Genomic DNA, 23447 nt, shown 5'->3' with positions numbered 1-23447 from the left:
GAAAACACACATCTCTCTCCTCCCTCCATTGTTGTTTACGTTTGTGTCGCTGCGTGGTACACGTGAACTGTCCACATGCTGAAAACGTGACTTGTCGCATACGTGACTTCACTCCCCGAGACGCAAGAAGAAAGCAAAAATATGTATTTTTATTAAGGAAAATGACAAATAGTAACGCACAGTGACTTGGATAAGTAATTTTAATCTGATTACTGGTTTGGAAATAGTAACTCGTTAGACTGAAAACAGTGGTCAGATTAGAGTAACACGTTATGTGGCATCACTGCTTTTCAGTGTACTAAGATACAGATTTTAGAAATAAAAGGTTAGAAAATTAAAGAATTTGTAAAAAAAAGTTTATGTGTTAGGTGGTCCTAACACCTTAGAGAGTTGTTGCTGGATATGAATGAAAAACGAAAGAAAAACAACAGGATATGATGTCAAAAAGGTCAATGCAGTACCAGCAAACTCTAGTAGTTCTGCCCAATATACTTTGATGCTTTTGATCCAAACCAATCCTGAGTATTTACAGCATTATGTGTTAACTAGGACAAGCACTTGTATCCAGAATACATATAGCAGGTAAAAACAACTGGAACTCTTGTATGGCCAGCACGACTTATCTATAAATGAAACAAGGACACCACGTGACTTTTCTTGAATATCTTTTAATACTATGTTCTCCCCAAAAAGTACAAATAAAGCATCAACATATTTTGTATACATTACATGTTGAGCTATCTCATTCCTCATCCTGTAGGCCTCCTACGCTACAGTTACATTTTGACACTCACAAATGCAGAGAGGTAAAAGAAGAGAAAGGGAGAGCGAGAAACAGCAAGGACAGAAAAAACATGCTTCTATTATTTTGTTGGTGCACTAAGACACAACTCATGTCGTAAATGTATTTACATTCAAACGTACAAGCAGTGCCAGAACAAACAAATTCAGAAAACTTTGTCTCTGGACCAAATCCACACAGGGTAATTATACAGCTTACCTCCTCAAATTCAGATTCTACTGCTGAAAGTTGATAAGCCATGGAAACATTTGCTACAACAGCATTTAAACATGAACATGGATGTTTCAATCACTAATGGATTAGATAAATTACCCATGTTTCTTGTGGGGAGGCTCAACCAAGTGCTACATATGAAATAGCTGCTACAAAGTGGTCAGACAAGAGGTCTTATTATATCAAACAAAATCACATGAATTCTATAAAATGCAGTCATTACATCTTTAACATTCAGCGCATAGTGAGACACAAATGTCCACAGGACACATTGAAGGGTCATTACAATACCAGTTCATTGTTTAGAAATCATAGTCCATTCAAAGGTGAAATATTAATTGAAGATGAAATATGTGATTTTACGCTGCCATTTGTAAACAATAGTTTTTGTTGCATCTTTGTAGACTTGTATGTTTTTGCAGCTGAAGTGACCTTTAGGGGGACCCTGAAAAACCATTCAATGACGTAGGTGAACTGCAATCCTACAACATTCGAAAACAAAGTGACACTCTGACTGGTATATTCTTACAATTGATGGTTATGCAAAGACATTCTCAAAAACCATCAGTGTAGGTATAAAATCAGTGAGAATTGAGATACATTTCTCAAATTCCTTTGCTGTATTTGACATTCTTTCGTTCAAGAGCATTTAACCCTGTGTGTGTCATACAAAAAATCTCGAAAATCCATGAAAAGATTTTTTTTATTTTTATTTTTTTTACTTTTTCACGGCCATCAAAAGTGCTGGTATAGCAATTAAAGATCTACTTAAAAGTCTATTACTTTACTGAAAAACCGGCAACCCAGAAATGCCATTCTTCACATGCTGGTAAAAGGTTACATTTACTCAGAAAAGTGACTAACCCTAACACATGCTCCCATTAGCAATGTTGCTGTGACTGCCAACAGCCAACACAGATTTACTCTCATCCCTTCTCACTGGCCTTTTTTATTTACAGCGGCTCATTTACATGTTGTTGTAATTGTTCATGTGCGAGTAAATCACTGAGATTACACTGTATTATACTGTGGTTTTCATTGAAAAAGCCAGATGAAAGAATAGGACCCTGAGGGTAAGTTAGTCAGTAGAGTACAGTACAGGAGGCAGCTATGACAAACTGTATGCTATAAAATAATTCTCATTTTTATATACCAAAGGTTGGTTTCTCTATTGTATTTTATATAAGTGGAAAATGATCCTGGGAAATATCTTGGGTGTATAATGTTCTGTAGAGAAGCTATACAAAAGAATTTCTAATCTAAATTTAGAAAATAATTCCCTGAATGATATATTCTTGCACACAGAGAATTCAGTGTAGCTCGCAAAAGTTTGAAGGTAATCCTAAGGGATAAAAAGTGTCATTCAGATAAAGAAACAAGAAGCATCAGAAAAAAGGTTATGAAGAGGTTAACACAGATTTAGAAAGGGCGACACTCATCTTTGCAACACAAGTCACAAAGAGGTAAACAGGGGGTTAACCCATTTTGTTTAACCTACATAGCTTATAGTCCCATTATAATAGCATAAGACAGTCCCCTGAACACTACCTATGTATGTGTAATGACAGCAAGTCAGTATAGCTCCTTTCTCCTGGGGTACATCACATATTCCACTTGTGTCTTATAGGTGATATTTTCAAAGTTACAAACACCATTCATTTCCTTCACACCTCAAACTTAATAAATAGACAGACCACAGCAATAGTAAGTTTCACATTACGACTGGAAGACTTTCACAGTACATGCTTGCTTAATTAGCAAAATACATGTAAATAAATAAGATATAAACATCAGATTTAAAAAAAAAAAAGAAAAGAAATCCACAACATTTAAAATAGTGATTCCTGTGTTAGGTTTCCCGCCCCCTGTAGCGTTGAGCTCCCTGGTAGGTTTGTGTTTTTGTTGTTGCTGTTGAGCTATACAGACACAACAGACTGCATGTTCCCGATGAGGTAAATACAAAATGGCAGACATAGTTTTTGCAAGTAGACCTGAGGGATCCCAAAGTGAAGAGTAGCTCAGTGGCGAGATGCTGCAGGAAGACCTGGCAAAAGTTTAGGTCGTCTGGATTTTGCAGGTAAAATGGCTGGGGTTCCAGGTAGGGTTGTCCCACACGAGTAAAACTACCATTGTTGAACTAATTAAAAAATGTTAAATACACCTTGAGGAGGCTGAAGAACATGATTCACTTTGATTAAGAAACCAATTCTTTATCCAAAGTCCTTCATGAAATAAAAGGTTGGTCGTTCTCTGCTGGTGAGACGGCAAGACTAAGTATAAGGCGCTTTGTTGGGGATTTTTTCAGACAAAAAACAAAAACAAACAAAAATTGACAATGAGAAACTAATCCCAATGAGAGAGAGAGAGAGAGAGAAAGAGAGAGAGAGATATTATATAGCTTATTTTATCAAAGACATGAGCGTGTTTTTAACACACCAGAGAATTTCTTTCTGTTGGCAAGAGTGTGCTACTTTCCATCTGTACAGTTTCTGTCTGTGCGGGACTCATGACTACCCATGCAGGGAGGCTTCACTACATGTCGACACAATCTGTGTCACTATCATACAGTATGTACAGTCTGCGTTTCAAGACTCATTGGGGACAGAGAACTGAGTCATCTGCATCCATTTTCCATTACAATATGTTCCACATAATATGGACACCACCGGCTGTAGGGGCTTGACAAGTTAAGGACGCTGTAACCTCGGTGCTTTGAAACTGACTGTCTGCCTAGTTTGTCCTTTGATGACTGCAGGCCACAGTCGTTCTTCCCCAACATGTACTTCAATGCCATTTGCATTTAAAAAGGGAGGAGGATAACGATGAAAATAAAAGACAAGGAGCCAGTTATGAAAATTGAAGCGAGAGCGAAATGTGAGCTTATCTCTGCAACGTGCTGAGAGAAGTGGCTGTGTTACAGCGATTAGCTGGCCCTCTGTGAGTGGGCGTGGCCGGGCCAGGTGAGTAATTTTGATTGCTCGTTGCCCTGTGAGTGGGCGTGGCCGGGCCAGGTGAGTAATTCAGATTGCTCGCTGCCCTGTGAGTGGGCGTGGCTGGTCCAGGGGAGAGATTTTGATTGGTGGTGGCTCTGTGGGAGGGGGAGCAGTATTGAGCCTGCTGGGGGCAGCCGTGGCAGTGGGTTGGAGAGTCGCACCCTGCAACAGGTGAGGAGGAGAAGAATGGGGATGAGGGGACAGGGGAGGTGGAGAAGGAGCGGTGCAGCGGGGAGGAGGCGGGGGACATGAGGGGGCTGGTCTGGAGACGCCACAGAAGCTCCTCGTTGTTCCGACTCAGCCGCTTCTTCTCACAGCTTTCCTTCTCAACCGAATCATGGAGGTTGGCGTTCTCCTCAGACAGTTGCCTGCACGTAAAAAAAAAAAAAAAAAAAAAAAACGCACAAAGGAAGAAAGTGAAGTGAAGAAAACAGCATCAATGATTATGACTGAGTGTGTCTTACCTAGACAGGACTAGGTTATTTTCAATACGGGCCATCAGATCTTCATTCTGCTGCTGCAGAACCTGGACCTTCTCCTCAAGGAACACGTTCTTTTGGGCCTGCTCAAAAGTAAAATACAACCACAGTGTAATCTTAATGCACCAGACACGTGTGTGCATGTGTGTGTTTGTTGAGATAGGTTGTTTGAGCCTACCACTTTCTCCAGATCGGAGATCTTCTTCTCTTGTTGGTGTATCTGCTGGTTCTTCATTTCCACAACCTCCTTCAAGCTCTTCAGATCTTGCTCAATGTGCTGGTATGGAGCCAAAGCATCCTACAGACACGCGCGCAAACGAAAAAAAGAGAACAAGAAAAGATAAGAATGTGATTGATGGGGGTTGGAAGGATTTTTTAAGATTTGTTTATGACAATGCACATTAATCAACATTTCTGTAAATGTGCCAGTGATACCCAATCAGCTAATTTTCAACTGTAGTCCTAGTTACCTAGCGTGCATGTCTTTATGCTGGGAGGAAACCCATGCAAACACGGGGAGAACATGCAAACTCCACGCAGAAAGGCCCAGAACGACCTGGATTCGAACCAGGACCTTCTTGCTGTGTTAGCAGTGCTAACCACTGAGCCACAGTTCTGCCCTTACAGCAGTGTCTGTGTATTTTCTTATAGAATAGGAGAACTCACGACTATCAGTTCATCTGTACTCCTCCTTAAAGCCTCCTCAAAACGTTTGGCTTTGTTCTTCAGACTCTGGTTTTGAATTGTGAGGGTATCCACTTGATCCTAAAAAAACATCCATCCATCACACACACACACACACACACACACACACACACACACTAATGACTGATCAGATTTCATGTGAAAGATCACTTCAAAGCAAACATAATCATTTTGACACATCTCCCATGATGCCTTTCTTTCTTTCACCTGTTCCTGATACATCGCCTCAGTACATATCAGTGGGCATCAACCAAACAATAAACCCTTAAGTATAATTTTTATGGCAACATACCTGCAGAGAAAGCCGGAGTTTCTCAAAATCCTCCTCGAGAAGCATCTTCTGTTGCTCATGAGCTTTTCTCAAGTCTACACACAAATTCAGAAGCACAATAGAAAAAAAGAGTTGATGTTTCTAGCAGTGCTGGTGTCATTTTTATTTTTTATTTTTAAAAGAGGTCTAAAATCACACCTCTCATGGTACGGGCGTGCTCCTCATGCAGTGTTGCCATGGTGATGTTATGCATGTCTCTGAGCTCCTGAATGGCTGCCTCATGGTTGACTGTCATCTCCTCCATCTAACACACACACACACACACACTGACTGATCAGATTTCATGTGAAAGATCACTTCAAAGTGAATATAATTTTGTCTCTCTCTTGTCATCTCCCATGATGCCTTTCTTTTTTTCACCTGTTCCTGATGCTGAGTCCTCAGCTCCTCCATCACTGACCGATGCTCCTCCTTCAGGTGTTCCGCCTCTGCTGAGTGACACTTTCTGAGCCCCTCCTCCACAGCAGCCAGCTCCGCCTCCTGCTGCAGCTGCAGCTCCTGCAGCTCTCGCTCAAACGCCACCTCCAGTGCTGTCTTCTCCCGATGGAGTCTCTCCCATCGCGCTGAGTTGGATGCTGTGTATGAAACAGAGTGTATCTTGTGATGTTATCTTATGACAGAGTGCAGAATAATAAAGCTTTACTTTATATTCATGACTATACAAACTGGGGTCAGGGTTAATTCACTTATATTTTAGCTAAATACGTCAATATATAATTCATTTTATGTTTTTTATTCAGAGTATAATTTATCAATCTCTTTTAAAAAACAAAGAATTCAAAAGGTGCTCCCTCAATCTTTCAAACTCTCAGAACACATGACTTGTTCAAATCACTAACGAGCCATTGTTGGTAACTGCTTTTCCTACAATAGTCCCTTTCCAACCGGAGGGATTTTTGCAGTTCCTAGAACCTTTTTTTCTCGTGTTCAGACTGGACCAATTTGGGGATTATTAAGTTCCTCTGACCGCAGTTCCTGTAACTCTTTCAGCTCAGGGTCTTTCCCTTTTCCCTTTTCTGCATCTTTTTAATATTGTATTAACTTCACTGTTTAGCATGCCTTCTACTTTTGTAAACAGGTCTTTTACCTATTTAATAGAAAAGTGGGTTACTACAGTTATTTGTACATGCACACATGAAGGTAGGCCTACCTGCTTGATTACTGTAAAAAGAGCAGCAGCAGGTTAAATGGCTGTGGTATCATAACAAAATATTGTGGCGGCTGTGTTAACAAAAGGTCTTTTGTGTTCACACAGCCATCTAATTACACCTGTTGACATTCTTGTGAATTTTTTGTGTTATCATCTCAAAAGGTCTACACTGGCATTCAGACAACTTTGTCTGAACTCCCTTACCCCTCCTACCAGTTCCCATGGCCACTTGGCCAGTGCGAATGCAAACGGCAATACCGGTTTTGGGGGAGAGTAGTTAGTAGAACTGTTTAGAAGTGGACTGTTCCTATAACTACGTTCCTGTAACTACTTGGTCAGAAAGAGGCTATAAGTCATTAGTAATGACTAGTATCTGAAAAAGTCCCATCTGATTTGATTGATAAGGTATTTCATTTGTTTGGTTCTCACTCACCCATTTCCTCTCTGATCTGTTGCATTTCCAAAGACAATTTCCTTTGATTTTCTTCTGTAGTTTTATTCTGAAAATTGGAGGGAAAAAAGTTTTGACAAAGTGCAGGTTCCAAGTACCATAAGTACTTAAAATCAATTCTGGAGTATGGATGCTAACAGTGAAACAGCTAGTTAACATAACTGCTGTATAATGTAACAAGACTACGACCCTACAGCCATGCTAGCAGGTCTGTGAGATTTAAACTTTTGGACAGTGGTGCTTTGAGCTAAACATGAACATCAGCATGCTAACATGCTCACAATGACAACAATGCTAACATGTTGATGTTTAGAAAATCATGTAAATGTTGACCATGTTCATCAGTTTAAAGTGATAGCATGCTAATATGCTAACATGTGCTAATTAACACAAAGGTAAAGCTGAGGCTGATGGGAATGTAACATAGTATTTGTTTAGTTTCTTGGTCATAAACCAACATAGAACTGTTGGACAAGCTTTTAGAGCCACGTGCTAGCATGGTTAAAAACAGACCATAGAAACGTGCCAACGTTTTTATAAACCTCCATGTATAATGCATGGTTCTACTCCACTGCAAGCAAAGCATGGACGAGTTTGTGAAAGGACTGCCAGGATAACGTAAAGCAGACAATGAAGCTACACCAAACATCACAACTACCAAAACAAAGACAAGAAATACTCTCTCGCTCTCGCTGCTTCACAGAGAAACAGCTGATCTCGATTCAGTTCAAAGGGGCTTTATTGGCATGGGAAACAGATGGCTTGATCATATCTGTAGGCCTATCTACAAAAGGGGGCCCTGCAGAAAAAGTTTGGGAACCACTGGCCTACCTGGTGACATAGGCCTACTGTATAGACAGGTTTAACTGAATTTAACCTCATACATGAGTTGCTCAGGAAAATACTGTCATTGTTGCTTGCTTATTGATATGAATTAACGCATAATACAGTAGCCTACTGCATGCTGTTCGTTGTCCATAGCTATACAGTAGCTGCTCTGTCTGACTAATGCCAGCAGAGGGAGCTCAAACATACTCAAAGAGATCTGCACTTAAACCTTTCCTGTCTTATACAGTATGTGCATTGTGGGCTTTGTGATTGCAGCACCCAGACAGTGACCATAAAGAAATCAGACAGTCCCTCGACAGTCTGGCAGCAGTATTACAGCTATCGCACCTCCGAGGCTAAATCATTCCATCAGACACAGAGAGCTGGATGACACCAGATCAGTGACTGAACTCGGGAGGACCCTACCTACAGTCACAATCACTCTTGCTCATCGTGCTGCTCGTGGACCATGCTGTGAATCTCAACTCTGGATGTGAAATACTATGTGTTCATGTTTGTGTGAGCATGTGTTTTCTACAATACAGGCTCTGAGTAAATGGAAAGGTTGAATCATTGTTGTCTATTTACATAGGATCATTGATTTACCCAGTAGTAAGTTAATAAATCAGAGGTTTGATTGTGGGGGACATAGACATAATTATAATGATTTGTACTGTCCACCAAGGAGTAGGCTATTTTGACATTTTAGGCCTTGTAAATATTTAATTTAAGGAAACCTATGGTTAGTACAACATAACACTACAACTCTATATGGGCAGGTGCCCTAGTACAGGATAGCCTTAATATGGCGAAAGACAATATTAATTTTATTGAGTGTAGTGTATTATTCAAGCTGGCTACCTTGAGGCAGTAATGCTGAGTGGTGATAATAAAGGCTTCCAGACCCAAGGAAGTCTTCCTCAGTTCTTCTCTAAGAGCTCCCAACTGCCTCTCCTGCTGCTCACAGCGTCCCTGCAGCCTCTGAACCTAAGTGGCGAAGAATAACATTATATACAATAGTGCAAACACCAAGTGGCGCTGCAGTTTCTCAGCAACTCACCTCTTCTCTTTGTTCTTCTTTTTCTCTTTCCTCTGCTTGCCTTTCTCTCTCTTTCTGTTGAGCCTCTTCTTTCTCCCTCTGCAGGCTCTCCTGCTGTTCCTGCTGCAGCCTCAGGGGGGCCACGCGGCGAGGGGACCCCGGGGGAAATGACCCTCGCACTGCTGCTGCAGGCCGCTGCCCACACTGGACTGTAGGGAGAGAAAAAAACAAACATTTAATCAAGTTAGAAAATAGTCTGCGTGACCATGCATTTTTCACCTGGGAAAAACACTGTAAATACATATAATACAGATATTTAAATGATACATATAGAATATGATATATCCCACTTGTCAGTAATTAGTCATGTACCAATTCTTAAATTTAACTAGGACACACATATCTATAGTAATGTAATAGATGAGTATTAAATCAGAGGAGATTTGACCTGACCTATTGCTAATGACTGTGCTCACATGATAAATGATAGCAAGTTAATTGAATCTTTCCTACAGAGGAATCCTTTGGGATTATTCCCAGTCTGGTGTTCTTCATGATGGACCATCTAATCTCATGATCAATGTGATCATTATCAAGAAATGATTGAGCAGCAGCATGCAATAATGTATGGACATTTGTTACTGTATTGAGTACTTAAGTACTTGTACTTGAGTATATGAGTGTATCATGTGTATTGTGTGAAAACATTTGGCACATGAAGTAAAGGCCATTAATGATGGAGCTAATGTAAAGGCCAGTCAAACACAAACATGTGAAAGCCATTTTCATTTGGAGGGGGCACAGTCATTAACATACAGGCGGGCCGATTAACCTCTGTGTGAGTCACCTTGTCATGTAGTGTGAGCACATTTAGCCTGTGGAGGTACGCACAGCTTTACCCGGATGGACAGAATTCTTTTAAAATGTACCGTCTATACACGCTCACACAGACTCACAGACAAGCCTACGTGTGTAAGTGTCTACACACACACACACACACACACACACACACACACACACACACATGATAACAAAATCTCTGCAGCTCCACATCACCTGCCTAAACCATGTCATTTAGGCCTACTGAAGCATGTGTGTCTCCATGACAACGTGAGGCTGGGCTTGGGGTGCAGGGTCCCAGGTAATGAGTGAAAGATTGGTTAGAAGGAGGTGGGGGGAGGAAATGAGGGGAGTGCTATGGGCCACGGGTAAACGAGAGAAGAGAGTGGAGAGACAAATAATTCAGTAAGAAGGGGGGGAAGGTACCTGAAGGTATGGTGTGATTGAAATGGTGATAGACCTTTAAGGCCAATTTAGCATAAGGTATAAATTAAGTGTATGTGTGCAAGTAAAACCTCAAATAGGGGAATTTTCTCTTGTAAAATGTACGAAATAAACATTAAAAGGTAAAAAAGGATTTATTTCCATGGAATCTAATAATCAAGGCTTTGGTTTTAAAAATGTGAGAAACTGCAAATATCAGCAAGTGTTGCAATATTACATCTTAATCTGTGTCTTTGCCTTGAAGGCACATTAGGATTCCCCGTCTTTGAAAAAGACTAGAAGTCTTGTGAAAATGATATCTCCCTCTTTTGCAGGCAGGCAGGCAGGCAGGCAGGCACGCACACACACACACACACACACACACACACACACACACACACACACACACACACACACACACACACACACACATACACCTGTAGGGTCTAAGGTAAGGCAGAGCTGAGTGAATACTAAATGAGTTTATGTGATTGAGTGTGAAGTCAGCATGCAGATGATAGCAGAGGGGTTGATGGAAGAGGATTAGTGATGCAAGAAACAATGAGAAAAGGTGATGGCAGACCTTGTGCTTGTGGGGTGCAGAGACTAGTGTGTGTGTGTGTGTGTGTGTGTGTGTGTGTGTGTGTTCCTGCCAGGGTGTGGTTAAAGCGTAATTCATGAGGTACATTTGATTTCCATTTCTGGTACACTCTCCAAAGCAGTAAACAACAGGCAAGCTACAATGCTGAAAATCAGAGAGAAAGAAAATGTTTTTATTTTGCGACTGAGTGGGAGGAGACAAGGTCAGGCACAAGATGCAGCAAAGAGAAAGGTGAACAGTAACAGCAGCACTTTGGTGAAGTGAGCTAAGAGAGAGGTGTAGCTTGAGGAGATGTGTGTCAACTCTGCAAGGAAAGATGGGGAGGCCCTCTGCAATTCTATAAAAAAAATATTTTACCACCGCAGAGCCAAGACGAAGAAAGGTACAGACTACATGGATCAAATCACGACATTCGAAAAGGATGCAAGCTGCAAGCTGCTGCTTCTGAGTGTGGGTGGATGAAGAAGAGGTTATAAATGTATGGACAATTTTTGGAAAGGTTTGGGAAGGTAGACGATTACAGTAGGTGGGCTTGAAGAGGAAAATTAGAAGCCACAGTTTATGTATGTGCATGTATGTTACGTATTTTGTTGATGATACTGTATATACATGCATACATACATGATGCGTTTTGATTATGAGGGAAAAGACTCACCCGGGGACTGAGGTTTGGGAGGAACCACCGCCAGCCTCTTTGGGGACGAAGGGAGAGAACGAGTGACCTCTGAACTCCGATGAAACTCCTTCCTGCCAACTGTCAAGGATCATTGGGAATTACTTTAGTCAGAAAAGCACACAATGGCATTTAGATAATAGATGACGAAGTAAATGCAGCAGTAAAAAAAAGCTACCTGCTATTTATATAACATTATGTCAATCAAACATCCTCCTATATACAGACACAAGCACCAAACCAACCATCCTTTGCAGCAGACTCCTCACTCTCTTTTCCCTTTCTTTGCTGATGTTTCCCATTCCTAACTTTTTTCAATCTTTCTGTTACCCTCCTGCTTTCATCTCCAGCTATCTCCCCCCCTGCTGTGTTGTATAACTATGTCCCAAAGGACTCTGGGTCAAAGAGAAGCAAAGCATACTGGGGGAGATGTGCCCATCATCTCCTTGCTCTCTGTGACATTACACTTTGCAGCCAAGGCAATCAAGAACTCTGTGTCGCAGAGTAGGTGAGGTGTGTGGGAGTAGAGAACGTAGCTGGATTTGAAACAATAAATGTAAGATTCCTTACCCAAGATAAAAAAACGTTGGAGAAAAAAAACAGATGATAGTGAAGAAGAAAGGTTTCAGGAGTTTAGCAAGGAATCTGTTGTGAAGCAGAGAGTAGAAATGGAGAGAGGCCTTGAAAAGAAACTAATTAGACCTGTAATGGGAGAGAAGCCTCTGATCCTGAACAAATCCCCCAAATAACCCTGGAGAGATACTTCAGGCCTGCAGAGACAGTGTGTGTGTGTGTGTGTGTGTGTGTGTGTGTGTGTGTGTGTGTGTGTGTGTGTGTGTGTGTGTGTGTGTGTGTGTGTTTTTGCGTGTTCATATTGCATATGTTGGTGTGGTCATGCAAATGTTGCTCTCAGAGTGACTCATTATTGCCAAGCGAACCCACACACACACACACACACACACACACACACACACACACACACACACACACACACACACACGCACACAAAAACCATAGTGTTGCAGCAAGACTGTGTTCAACTTGTACTTGAAGTTGGAATGTAAAGTCTACTTTAAACAAACACTTTCCCAAATATATTTTGGAAAGAGGTAGTTGTGCGGTGTTTAGCTTAGCTGAAAACAAAGACTGGAAAGAGGGGAGAACATACTGTATATCAAAAGTAAAAAAATAAATTAACATGCCTAGCTAGCAACTCACAAATGATCTTGTTCACAGTTATTGGGTAGTAGAAAACTGGGGATAAACAATATGTTGACATGTGCATAGGGCTGGGCGATGTGGAGAAAATCTTTTTTGACCAATTACCTCGATATCGATACCGCAACGATATTGTAGTGATGACTATTAGTGCTTTCACAAAATATTTACACAATGACATTTTTGATAAATAATCATCAGTAATGTGGACATAATGTCTAAGTGGGGAAAAGGCAAATAATAGAACAGCTAGAACATTCTGGTAAGTTCAGAAAAGTACATCACTTTACTACAATGCAACCTTTAAAACCAGGAAAAGAACTTATGCCATATTACGATACACAAAATCTAAGACTAAGTCTAAGTCTCATATCACGATATTGATATAATATCGATACATTGCCCAGCTCTCTATGTGCATTCCATTTGCTAATTATACAATTTATTCTGCAGTATTGATTTACAGTAAACAGAGAAACTCTAGTTGGTTTAGTGCTGGATATGTAACAAGACTAGTCTACAGGCATGGTAGGGGCTCTGTGAGGCTGTATAACCACAGCAGTGCTTAGAGCTAAATGTTATGTCAGCATGCTAACATGCTCACAATGCAGGTATGAAAGTTTAAATGTTTACCATGTTAGTTTAGCCTGTTAGCATGCTATCATTTGCTAATTATTACTAAACAAAGTACAGCTAAGGCTGATGGGAATTTTAAACTGAATTGTGTGTGTGTGTGTGTGTGTGTGTGTGTGTGTGTGTGTGTGTGTGTGTGTGTGTTTGTGTGTGAGAGAGAGCCTCAGGTGAAAGCTTATTGTGGGCTCTGTGCAAAGTATTTTTGTCTGAAGCCTTCAAGGGCTCAGCAGGACCGAGATGTCTGTTCACTGATAGAACGTGTGTGCACATGTCTGAAAAATGTGAGTCTGCACTGTATTGAGATAGACAGAGAAAAATTCAATATATAGTAAAAAGTCTGTGTATGGTTGACAGAGACTACTCAGGTATTTCTTCATCCATACATTACAATTTAAAACCAGCTTGGGCCTACAGAAACACAAGGTTAGAGAAGTTTTTTTTACAGCCATTACTAGGGCTGGTTATTGTTCAAAATAATTTCAATCACTAGCATTATTAGATCTTGGTAGACACATGCTGCATGCTTATTGGCTTACTGACACTGATGAAATGTACTCCTTAGGTATTGAAATTTGGTATTGAATGACGAGGCATTTTTCGATACTCAATGCTATAAAGTGCCTAAAAAGTATTGAAGTTGGTACCCAGCCCTAGCCGCTACTCTGTCTGCATACCTAGCACACAGACTGGCTGGGAAAAAAAACTGTTGACAACAACACAAGAATGATCTCTACAATTTATTTGTTTATTAGTCTAAACAATTTATTAGTCTAAAATGCATTTTGTCCTGGTAAGTTGTGGTCGTTTTTAGATATTCTGCTCACACTACAATAAGAATTCTGTGTCTTTCATTCAATCAGTCAATGCAAAAGTGTAAAGACATGAGATAAGTGTGAGTGAGAAAAGTGTGATACTACAGGGCCTCTGGTGTTAATTTCCATGTGTGAAAAATACAGCTGTATGTGAAAAGCATCACTACCTGTGCGCCTGAACTAGAGCTGGGCGATATGGATATTTCAGCATTCAGGTTTTCAATTGTATTTCATATCTTGTATGTAGGGTACTACACAAGCTTAGTCTGGATATGCAAACGGAAATCAGTTCATTACTTCGTCACTGTCTGGTATTTCAACATCAAGTGCAAGTCGATTAAAAGATGTGCATGAGAAATTCAATGTAACTGAACTCATTGTACTCAGCATTTGTTAAAGTCTTCATCTCATTTCCAGATATTTCCCCATATCAACAATATTGTTGACCAAATACCTCAATATCAATATTGCAATGATATTGTAGGGTTGACAATTGGTGCTTACAAAAAAAATTTACTCTAACTGATTTTTGATAAATAATCATCATTAATGTGTATATAATAACTAAGTGGGTTAAGGCAAATAATAGAAAAGCTAGAACAGTCCGGTAAATTCAAACAATTACATCACTTTACTGTAATTCAGCCATTAAAACCAGGAAAAGACAACACTTATGTCATATCACGATATTACGATATACAAAATCTAAGACGATAGCCAGTCTCATATAACGATATCGATATAATATCGATATATTGCCCAGCTCTAGCCTGAACAGACCATATTGGCACCGTCAGATGACAAGGTCATCAACACTTATTAGCCTTAGACCATGTCAAATCTGTGGTGTTTCTGTTTCATGATACTTCACCATACGTTTAAAAGACATGTATTTTAAGCTTTGAAAACATGAGAAAATGCTGTCATGAACAGGAGTACACTGGAGTAAATGGCCTAAAGAACACTTGAAATGCAATTCCACTCTTGATATCTCTAACGTAGTTCGACACATTCTGTGATTTGATCTTGTAAGTGAAGTGAAGTGTTGAAGTGTGAAGTAAATGGCTTCCAGCATTTCCCAAAATTACTTTCAACAGCCCCTGAAAGCAGAAGCTTGTGATTAGTTAGGTGCTATCTGGAGGAAGAGGAAAGTTGAAAAATAAAAGTTGTGTAGTTTATGCACTGAAAACACAGTATTTCTCTGCTACCATGGATTTCTTATGTAAATATTTGTGCAAAGTGCTTATATCTAGAACATACACACTTTCTCTTTGAGTCCCAAGTACTGACTATTAAATCTGTTGTTTACTATTGCCTTTTTAGAAAGCGGAATGTTCCTCTGCTTCTGAACACCAGTACATACATAATACATCATGTATGGTTAGCTGGTTATTAAATTGTTTACGGCATATGTGACAGCAGCATGTGACAATAGGACACAATCTGTTGCTGGTAAAAAAATGCTTTCTCTCTCTCTCTCTCTCTCTCTCTCTCTCTCTCTCTCTCTCTCTCTCTCCAATGCATGAAGCTTAGACTGTATTTGCACATGGATTCCCTGCTTGTTCCCTTTATGACCACATTTCAATATTCCTGCACAATACTGAAATACACACTTTGATTGTCCATGTAGAAATTGTGCAGAGCCAAATTACAAAAGAATTCTCTCAAAATCCACCAAGAATCATGCTCTGTTCTACCATAAAGTCTTTGACTGACCTCCAGGGGAGCTTCGTGGCTGGGCAGGCAGGTAGCGCCGAGGCAGGGCTGGGGTAGAGGGCGGCTGGAGGCTGTTGCTGCGACATGGTGCCCCTCTCTGGTGATCTGTCGACGGAGGGCCAGTGATCACTCTGTGAAGAGGAGGCTCCTCGCTTACACTCAGACCTGGAATACACACAATTATAAATATGTTATGTGTTATATGTTAATTTATAGTATGTATATATATATATCTTCAGAGTTCCCTCTTTTACTATATCTCAGTTGCTGTCTCTTCCTTCATTTCATAATCACATATTGTTTTTTCTGTAGCCTGATGGGGCTGTGTTATGTCTGAATTTAGGTTCACTGGACTGAGAAATGGTTTGTAACCTCTGGGTCTCGCTGCTGCTCTCAATCTTCCTTTTGGTTAACCTGGAGCTCTGCACTTATCCTACACACACACACACACACACACACACACACACACACACACACACACACACACACACAGTTTGGCACACATGTTTACATAGGGACACTTTAACGCTTCCCACTGAGCAAATACATACACAGAAAAATGCAATGCACACTCACACATAAGCGCACTGTTCATAGCTCATCCTGGCCTATATTGCAGCTATAATCCATTAAATGACTAGCAGATAGTTTACACACTTGCAAGCACACACTCTCACGCACTGTCTATATTCTGCTCATCTCCCCGATCAATAATGACAAAACAGATTGCTCGCACTTGTCCACCTTGTTCATGTGACAAGCGGGGATGATCAGTTTAATGTAAAGCTGCTTGTAAGAAGACATGAGATTGGTGATTACATAAACCATGTAGCACAATCTCTCCACATCCACAAAGATTAGTACAACAGAGTGTAAACCCAGATTTAGTTGTAATGAAACTTATCATTGGTTACTACTTATTCTTTCATGTTTTGTTACGGTAAAAGCCATATTCATTACTAAATCACATTAGTTGTTTGTAATAATCAGCTTAAGTATGCAGTGCACAGATCCTATTAAGCAGAGATATCTAAGGATCTTAAGTATGTTTGGGAGGGACGGGGTCATTTGAACTGTTCTGCGATTGAAGCAATGCAAAGGCTCATGGTAAAAAAATATATGTTCTGAACAATTTCTGTCCTAGTGTGTTTTAATAATGTTCTGTTAATGTTTTGGGTGTGCATTTATGTTATCTGGGTTTTAGTTTTATATGGTCGATTTAGTGTTCATGTTTATTTACATTAGGGGTCTCGGTCATGTTGCACCATGACCGAGACCCGGGTGGAGACTTATGGCCTCTGGGCAGTGAGATGTAGCTCAGAGGCATACAAACTGAAAATCAGTAACTGTGTCTCCTGAGTCAAATTGTCAACACACACACAGACACACGGTACATTAAGTTTGAAGATTACAATGTATGATGTCAATGGTATTCCATACTGTTTTAATGGAACAAATGTATTAAATACATTGTTTTTAAAACCATACTGTCATAAAAGAAAGTAAACAATATTAATATGAAACTAATTATTTCTTTAGTATTGATAGTAGTTGTGTGGAGCTGATAGTCTTAATTAGCTTTGTATCAACTCATTTGGCAATAGCTTGAATGTAACGGACGTTCATTAATATAAAAAAGTTACGCACTAAAGCTAATGCTTATTTTAGGCAACATGACTCCAGAAAAAATTGCTAAAGATTTTTAATAATGACTACTAATGTAATGTAAACTGGATTTGTCTACTGCATCAACTTCCCGCTCTCTGTGTTAATATAGTCTATATCCACCATGTTCCACTTCCGGGAATGCTCCGTTGCCACAGAAATTCCTCCTGATTTCACTCTTTTCAGCCAGATATCCGTTATCTTCCGTTTTGTTTGTTTTGGAATTTTAAACTGGTGGATTTATGAGGACTATGGTTAACTGCTCCTCAGATCTCTGCAGGGTAAATCCAGACAGCTAGCTAGACTATCTGTCCAATCTCAGTTTTCTGTTAAACGACTAAAACAACGTTTGAACATACACCTGTTCCACCGAAACAAGTTCCTTCCCGAGGTTATTTCCCAGCGGCACTCTGGCTTTTCCCGGTACTTAGCACTGCCCATGACGATTGTGATTGGTTTAAAGAAATGCCAATAAACCAGAGCACATTTTTCTCCCACCAGGATGGATGGATGTCATGCCGAACATCTGGCCCATCCCGCATGTGATTAAAAGACACAGCTATTTTACAAAATACACATCTAATGGTAGTATAAATACAAAAAAAACAACCCAAAAGAGCAAAAACAAAATAAAACATCACCACAGATTGTTGTTATTGTCAATACTATGTTGCACAAGCAATGCTATTTTAATCTGTAACTTAAACTGAGTTAAATGATGTGTCTCCCATGGATTAAAAGGAAACACAAGCAGTGGTTGCTTTACATATTTCCTATACATAATAAATTGAAATTGACTGTTAAAAATGGAAAAATACACTAAAGATAAAATTGCTTACATTGTACATATGACAATTCCTTTATCTATGATTTCCCACTGCTGTGCTGTTTACATGCTATCTCACCCTATACTAATAAACCCAGAGCTCCTCCAGGAGTTGATTAGTGAGGCCATTTACAGTATTTCCGCCTCATGAACCAGTCAAGGGCATGGGCAGTGTGTCCAAGCCAGATCTTGGACAGAACACTGCACTGCTGTTACTGAGCTGTGCAATTACTGCTGTCAACATCCTCTACCTGAAGACTTCCTTTGGTTAAAATCTAAATAAGAACAACAAATCTTCTGCATTGACCTCCAATGCTTTCACTGGTGTTTTTTTGAGTTGACACAGATCAATTGGCTGGTTGATATGAACTGAGATGCGCTTATTAATCGTAGGTCAAGTATGTTCAAAACAAATTCCCAGAGCACAGAGCACAGAGCAGAGAGAGGAAGAGTAAATGATGCATTTGGGTAGTCAGAGTGACAAAATTGAGAAATGCTGTGAATGATAAAAAGGAGAGTGCAATTCAGGGGCTTAGAGAAAGAGAGAAAAGGGATGTATTTCATTAACAGTAAAAGCAAGCTGATATGCATCACTGATTGGCAAAATGCCCGACAAGAATGAAATAGAAAAAGGGAAGGTACAGGCTGGCTGCATGGGATCAAGATGAAGCAAACAAAAGAATATAAAAAAAGAGCAACAAAGAGGAGCCAGTGGCAAGCTTAGCATATAAAACGTGGATGAAAAATATCAAAGATATTAAAAAGGGACCATGAGCAAGTATACAGCTGAGGACAAAGACATCAGATTTTTCCAGCTCAGTGGGAGGCCATTTTATTAAAGCAGCTTGCCCCACAGCAAAACTAATGTCAGTAGAATAATGCTGACTCCTATACCTCAGTCCTATATACCGACTGAAGAGGGAACAGATAGCTCAGAATTTTGGTGTTACACACCCTTGGTGTATATGGAAAATGAACCAAGCTGCACGTCACCTGCATGAATAGCCTACCAGTTTTAATTTGATTGTAAAATAGCAAAATTAAGACCTCGGAGGTGTTTCATTTCACTGTACTGTGCATAAACCGTCCTGTCAGCTAAATCAGCATGTTCACATTTTGCAAAAGAAACTAGTCAGTCCAGGTTGCTTACAACACAGATGGCACACGCCCAGGTGAACACACGCATACACAACCACTGTCAGCTGCAGCCACTGCACAGCTTGCAGAGCTGACATGCCAAAGAAATATCTCTTATTCTTCAAAAACATATAGCCCTTGGGGAATATGTGAACACTTTAAATTACTGTATGCTTAAAAAAACAGCAGCATCTGGTATGAATGGACTCATAGGAATATTTAGGGGATAGCTGATAAGCTGGTGGAGGGTTTGACAATTAGAAATGGAAATCATGGGTAAACAAATGAAATAATCTAATCCCACACAGGGAAATCTTTAGTTGTTTAAAGAAATATATATTCTCACACACTGGTTTGATCTTTTTAGTTAATTAGTCTAACTTTAAAGGTATAGTGGAGGATTTTCTTTTTCCGGGTGGATCATCAAGACTATTGGTCCTCCTAGTTGTCAATCATTCTGGTGATATGTTAACGTAAGGCCGTCGTACGTGCACGTCCCTAGCTTTCAGGTGTGTATGTGTGGTGAGCTTGAGCTACGGTTTCAGCCATTCATTGAAGCATTGAAGCTTTTGGGAGAATATTTCACATGCTGGCGTGCGCTAAAAGCACAGGTTGGGCTTCCCACTGATGCCTCAGTCGTGAAGTTTCTGCTCCACAGGTAAAGTTTGACATGCTATTTGGAGAAATCCATTTAAAATCACTGCTAGTAAAAGTTGATGTAAGCTATGATTAGCGATGCTAGCCGTGGCACAAATCACGCACCGCGCACACACGGTAAACATCTCAATTTGTGAAAAAGTGCAAATCTTCTTTTGGAAAGTAGGCTTGTATGAACCATGCCGACAGCAACTTGTAAACAGTGCACACGTTTAATAGGCGTTCCCTCTCGGGAGTGTTGCGCATGTGCATTTTTTCAAAAAGTAGCCTACAGAGGGCGGTTCTTTTCTAAAATTCGGGAAAATCCTCCACTATACCTTTAAGTGTGCCTGTTTAATAAGACTACATGTTCTCACAGACAGATGTCCGCTTGATTTAGTGCTGCTCTATATAGGAGACATTGTGTGTAATTAAGCTTGAAGTTTCTCTTCATCAGAGCCTACAATTTGTCCTGCTTAATAATCGTTGCTTCCTGTCATTCGTTTGAAGCTGCTTTTAACTGTCTAGCTGTTACTCTTCATCCATCAATCATAAAGCACGGGACACTTTACTACCTATTAATCCTGTGATCTTTTATGTTTTTGCTATGCAAACATATGCACACATCTACAAAAATCTCTTGTGACCATGCTGTCACAAGAGAAATATGGAAATCGATCTAAACAACTGTATCACAAAGCAGATCAGTGTCAGTCAGTGTAATTATTTTGTGCCAGGACGTGCCAAAATGCATAATACGCTTGTATTTTGCAAAAAAATATAATATACTGTATATTGTACTTGATTGTGAAATAAGCTTTAATAACATGCAAATTAGTGTCAGTTTGAGGGTAACAAGATGTGTCTAGTTTATTAGATTCATGGATTTGGAGCTAAAAGAATAACTAAAAAAATTTAATAACAGCCGTCAAAATATGCATAACTTGTTCTTTGACTGATTAACTCCCCCTGTTAACAATAAGGTCTGCAAATGCAAAGTACAAAACTGTGCATCTGCAGCGATGTGTGTGAAAGTCAAGGTTAAAGCTGCATACATAAAGCTCAAAGTAATGGCCATGCTGAGACCTGGGCTGCAGACTGTGATATTAGATAACAATGGAGCTGACAGCAACATCCACGGGCCTCCTGTCTTCTGCCAGGACCCAGATGTCAGCAGATTAAACGTTCTGTCCATCCAGTCTAGAGTTGTGCACAACAGTAAAGTATCCTTAACAAGGACAGGTTGGTTTAGAACAAGAACAATAGTTATGAAGGTCTTTCCTCGAAACGTAAATGAGAATGCAGTTTCGCTGCATGGGAACGTACATTTTTAGGTGACAGGGTTACCACAGGATGAAAACATTTACTTGCACGTCGGTAGGGAAAACACCAGATTGACAGTGGTCAGTAGATGCTAGGGAACATAAAGTAATTTATTGGCATTGTAAACAGAAAAGAGGGTTGTCAGTAGGAGAGAGGATGAGAAACAGGGATGCTGTCGTAAAAATGATTTGATGAAAATGAGAAGACCAAGGCTCTGTTTTTAGCACAGTGCAGAATCAGTATCTTTAACATGGTTATTTGATTTTGATGGTCCGGTTTTTACATTCCTAATATTGTTGTCAGTGTGGACCATCAGTTAAGCTCATAAACAGTGATTTACATGGAGCTGGATAAAATACTAGGAGTTTATCAGTTAATGAACAGGCCCATTGATCCCATCCTCACTGTCACAGCTCTGCTTCTTCAATAAGCCTCTGCCATGTTAGTTTTCCTCTCCTCAGTCGCAGAATGGCAGCCATATCTAATTGGCCCATCTAATTTGCTGCTCTACTTGTGTGTGTGTGTGTGTGTGTGTGTGTGTGTGTGTGTATACACACTGCATATACATACACGTTTGTGCATATCTGTGTGCGTGCATGCACCATAGAAACCATCTGTTCACAGTGAGCTAGCATGATTCACAGACCAGATCTGAGCCATGGCATCTGGGGTATGGCATCCTCTCTCCTCCCTGTGCCAATCCGTCCATGCATGCCTCTTTCCGCTCTTTTTTTTATACCACATTCTCCCTTCCCTTCCTCTCATTGAATTTGCTTTTATCACCGCATCTCCCTTCAGCTGCCTGCTCAGTTTTCCCTTCCGTTCATTTGATTTTCACCGAAAGAGAAGACGGATAGAAGTGATAATGCTCTAATAATACAAAGTTTGTTTTGGCGATTGAGTTTTCCATCATGAAGTCAGCGTGGCTCAGAGGCAAAGGCTTCCTCCTGCTGGATTCTCCTCTCAGCTATGTAATGGAGTCTGTCAATCACAGTGGAATTAACAACGTATCCCCATAGGCTTCTTACAAGCGTGGATGCTCTCTTTCTAATGCACATGCACATACACACATCCCTGAAACACCAGAGGGGATGTCAGCGACTGGGCGATTGGTTTAATGGCTAATCAATGTCACATAGAGTAACCTATAGCCCCCCCCACACACACACACACACATGCTAGACAAACACGTTTTGCATGCATGCTATGCAAAAAGGCGATACAAATCAATTAAGGCCATACCAGCTAGCTCAATGCTACATTGGTAACCTGAATGTGAGGATGAGTAAGTCATTTCCAGTTTAGTGTCCTTTGATTTGTTTCACTACAAATAATATATAGTGTATCTTGAAGGTTATAGTTTTTACTTAACAATAAAATACTCAATATTAAAGGGTTGGTACACCCAAAATAGTATATTCTAACATACCTCAAGTGCTAGCCATGCAGATAGTTTTGGTTTTATTTCACCAGTTTCCTTTAGATAAAAGTGCATCTCAACACAGGGTGGATGAATGGAATTTTGTTTATGATGTTTACAGCATTGGAAATCAATAGAACAAACTGTCAAAGCTTTTTATTGGAACTACTTTCTACCAGAGAAATCGTCCCTATGAAAACTATTATCTGTGTTCAGTGGATTGTTATGATTAACCAGGACATTGTGTCTGGGATGAGATTATGCTGTTAATTTATATATATATATATATATATATATATATATATATATATATAATTTTTCAAGGCTGTGAGCACCACAAACAAAGCCATTCCATTAACACTGTGTTATTGGGGTGGAGTAATTTGGGTGACCCATTCCTTTAACATTGTGATTCTAAACTAATGCTTGTACAAAATATAACACATTCTCCCAATCAAAGTAGTTTTCCTCTGCATCTCCACTCTCTTCTCCACAGACACACAATTGCACATGCACACATATACACACATCTG

General features: G+C 40.0%; 1 protein-coding gene across 1 annotated transcript in view; it reads right to left on the bottom strand.

Annotated features, from left to right (window-relative positions):
• Positions 1-3895: 3895 nt before the first annotated feature.
• The window catches only part of mtus2a (microtubule associated tumor suppressor candidate 2a), a 35750-nt gene continuing 16198 nt past the window's right edge, over positions 3896-23447 (bottom strand). Inside the window, exons 4-15 of the mRNA XM_028595938.1 lie at positions 15908-16072; positions 11511-11609; positions 9076-9200; positions 8814-8939; positions 7107-7173; positions 5884-6098; positions 5662-5767; positions 5485-5558; positions 5154-5252; positions 4666-4785; positions 4473-4570; positions 3896-4376 (exon numbers count right to left, since the gene is read on the bottom strand). Coding sequence (XP_028451739.1) covers positions 3896-4376; positions 4473-4570; positions 4666-4785; positions 5154-5252; positions 5485-5558; positions 5662-5767; positions 5884-6098; positions 7107-7173; positions 8814-8939; positions 9076-9200; positions 11511-11609; positions 15908-16072 — 1775 coding nt within the window. The remainder of the gene's footprint in view (positions 4377-4472; positions 4571-4665; positions 4786-5153; positions 5253-5484; positions 5559-5661; positions 5768-5883; positions 6099-7106; positions 7174-8813; positions 8940-9075; positions 9201-11510; positions 11610-15907; positions 16073-23447) is intronic.

Source organism: Perca flavescens, chromosome 13 (assembly GCF_004354835.1).
Source record: "Perca flavescens isolate YP-PL-M2 chromosome 13, PFLA_1.0, whole genome shotgun sequence".
Lineage (NCBI taxonomy): Eukaryota > Metazoa > Chordata > Actinopteri > Perciformes > Percidae > Perca > Perca flavescens.
Note: the sequence above shows the minus strand (reverse complement) of the source record. Positions and strands in the feature narration are given on the sequence as shown.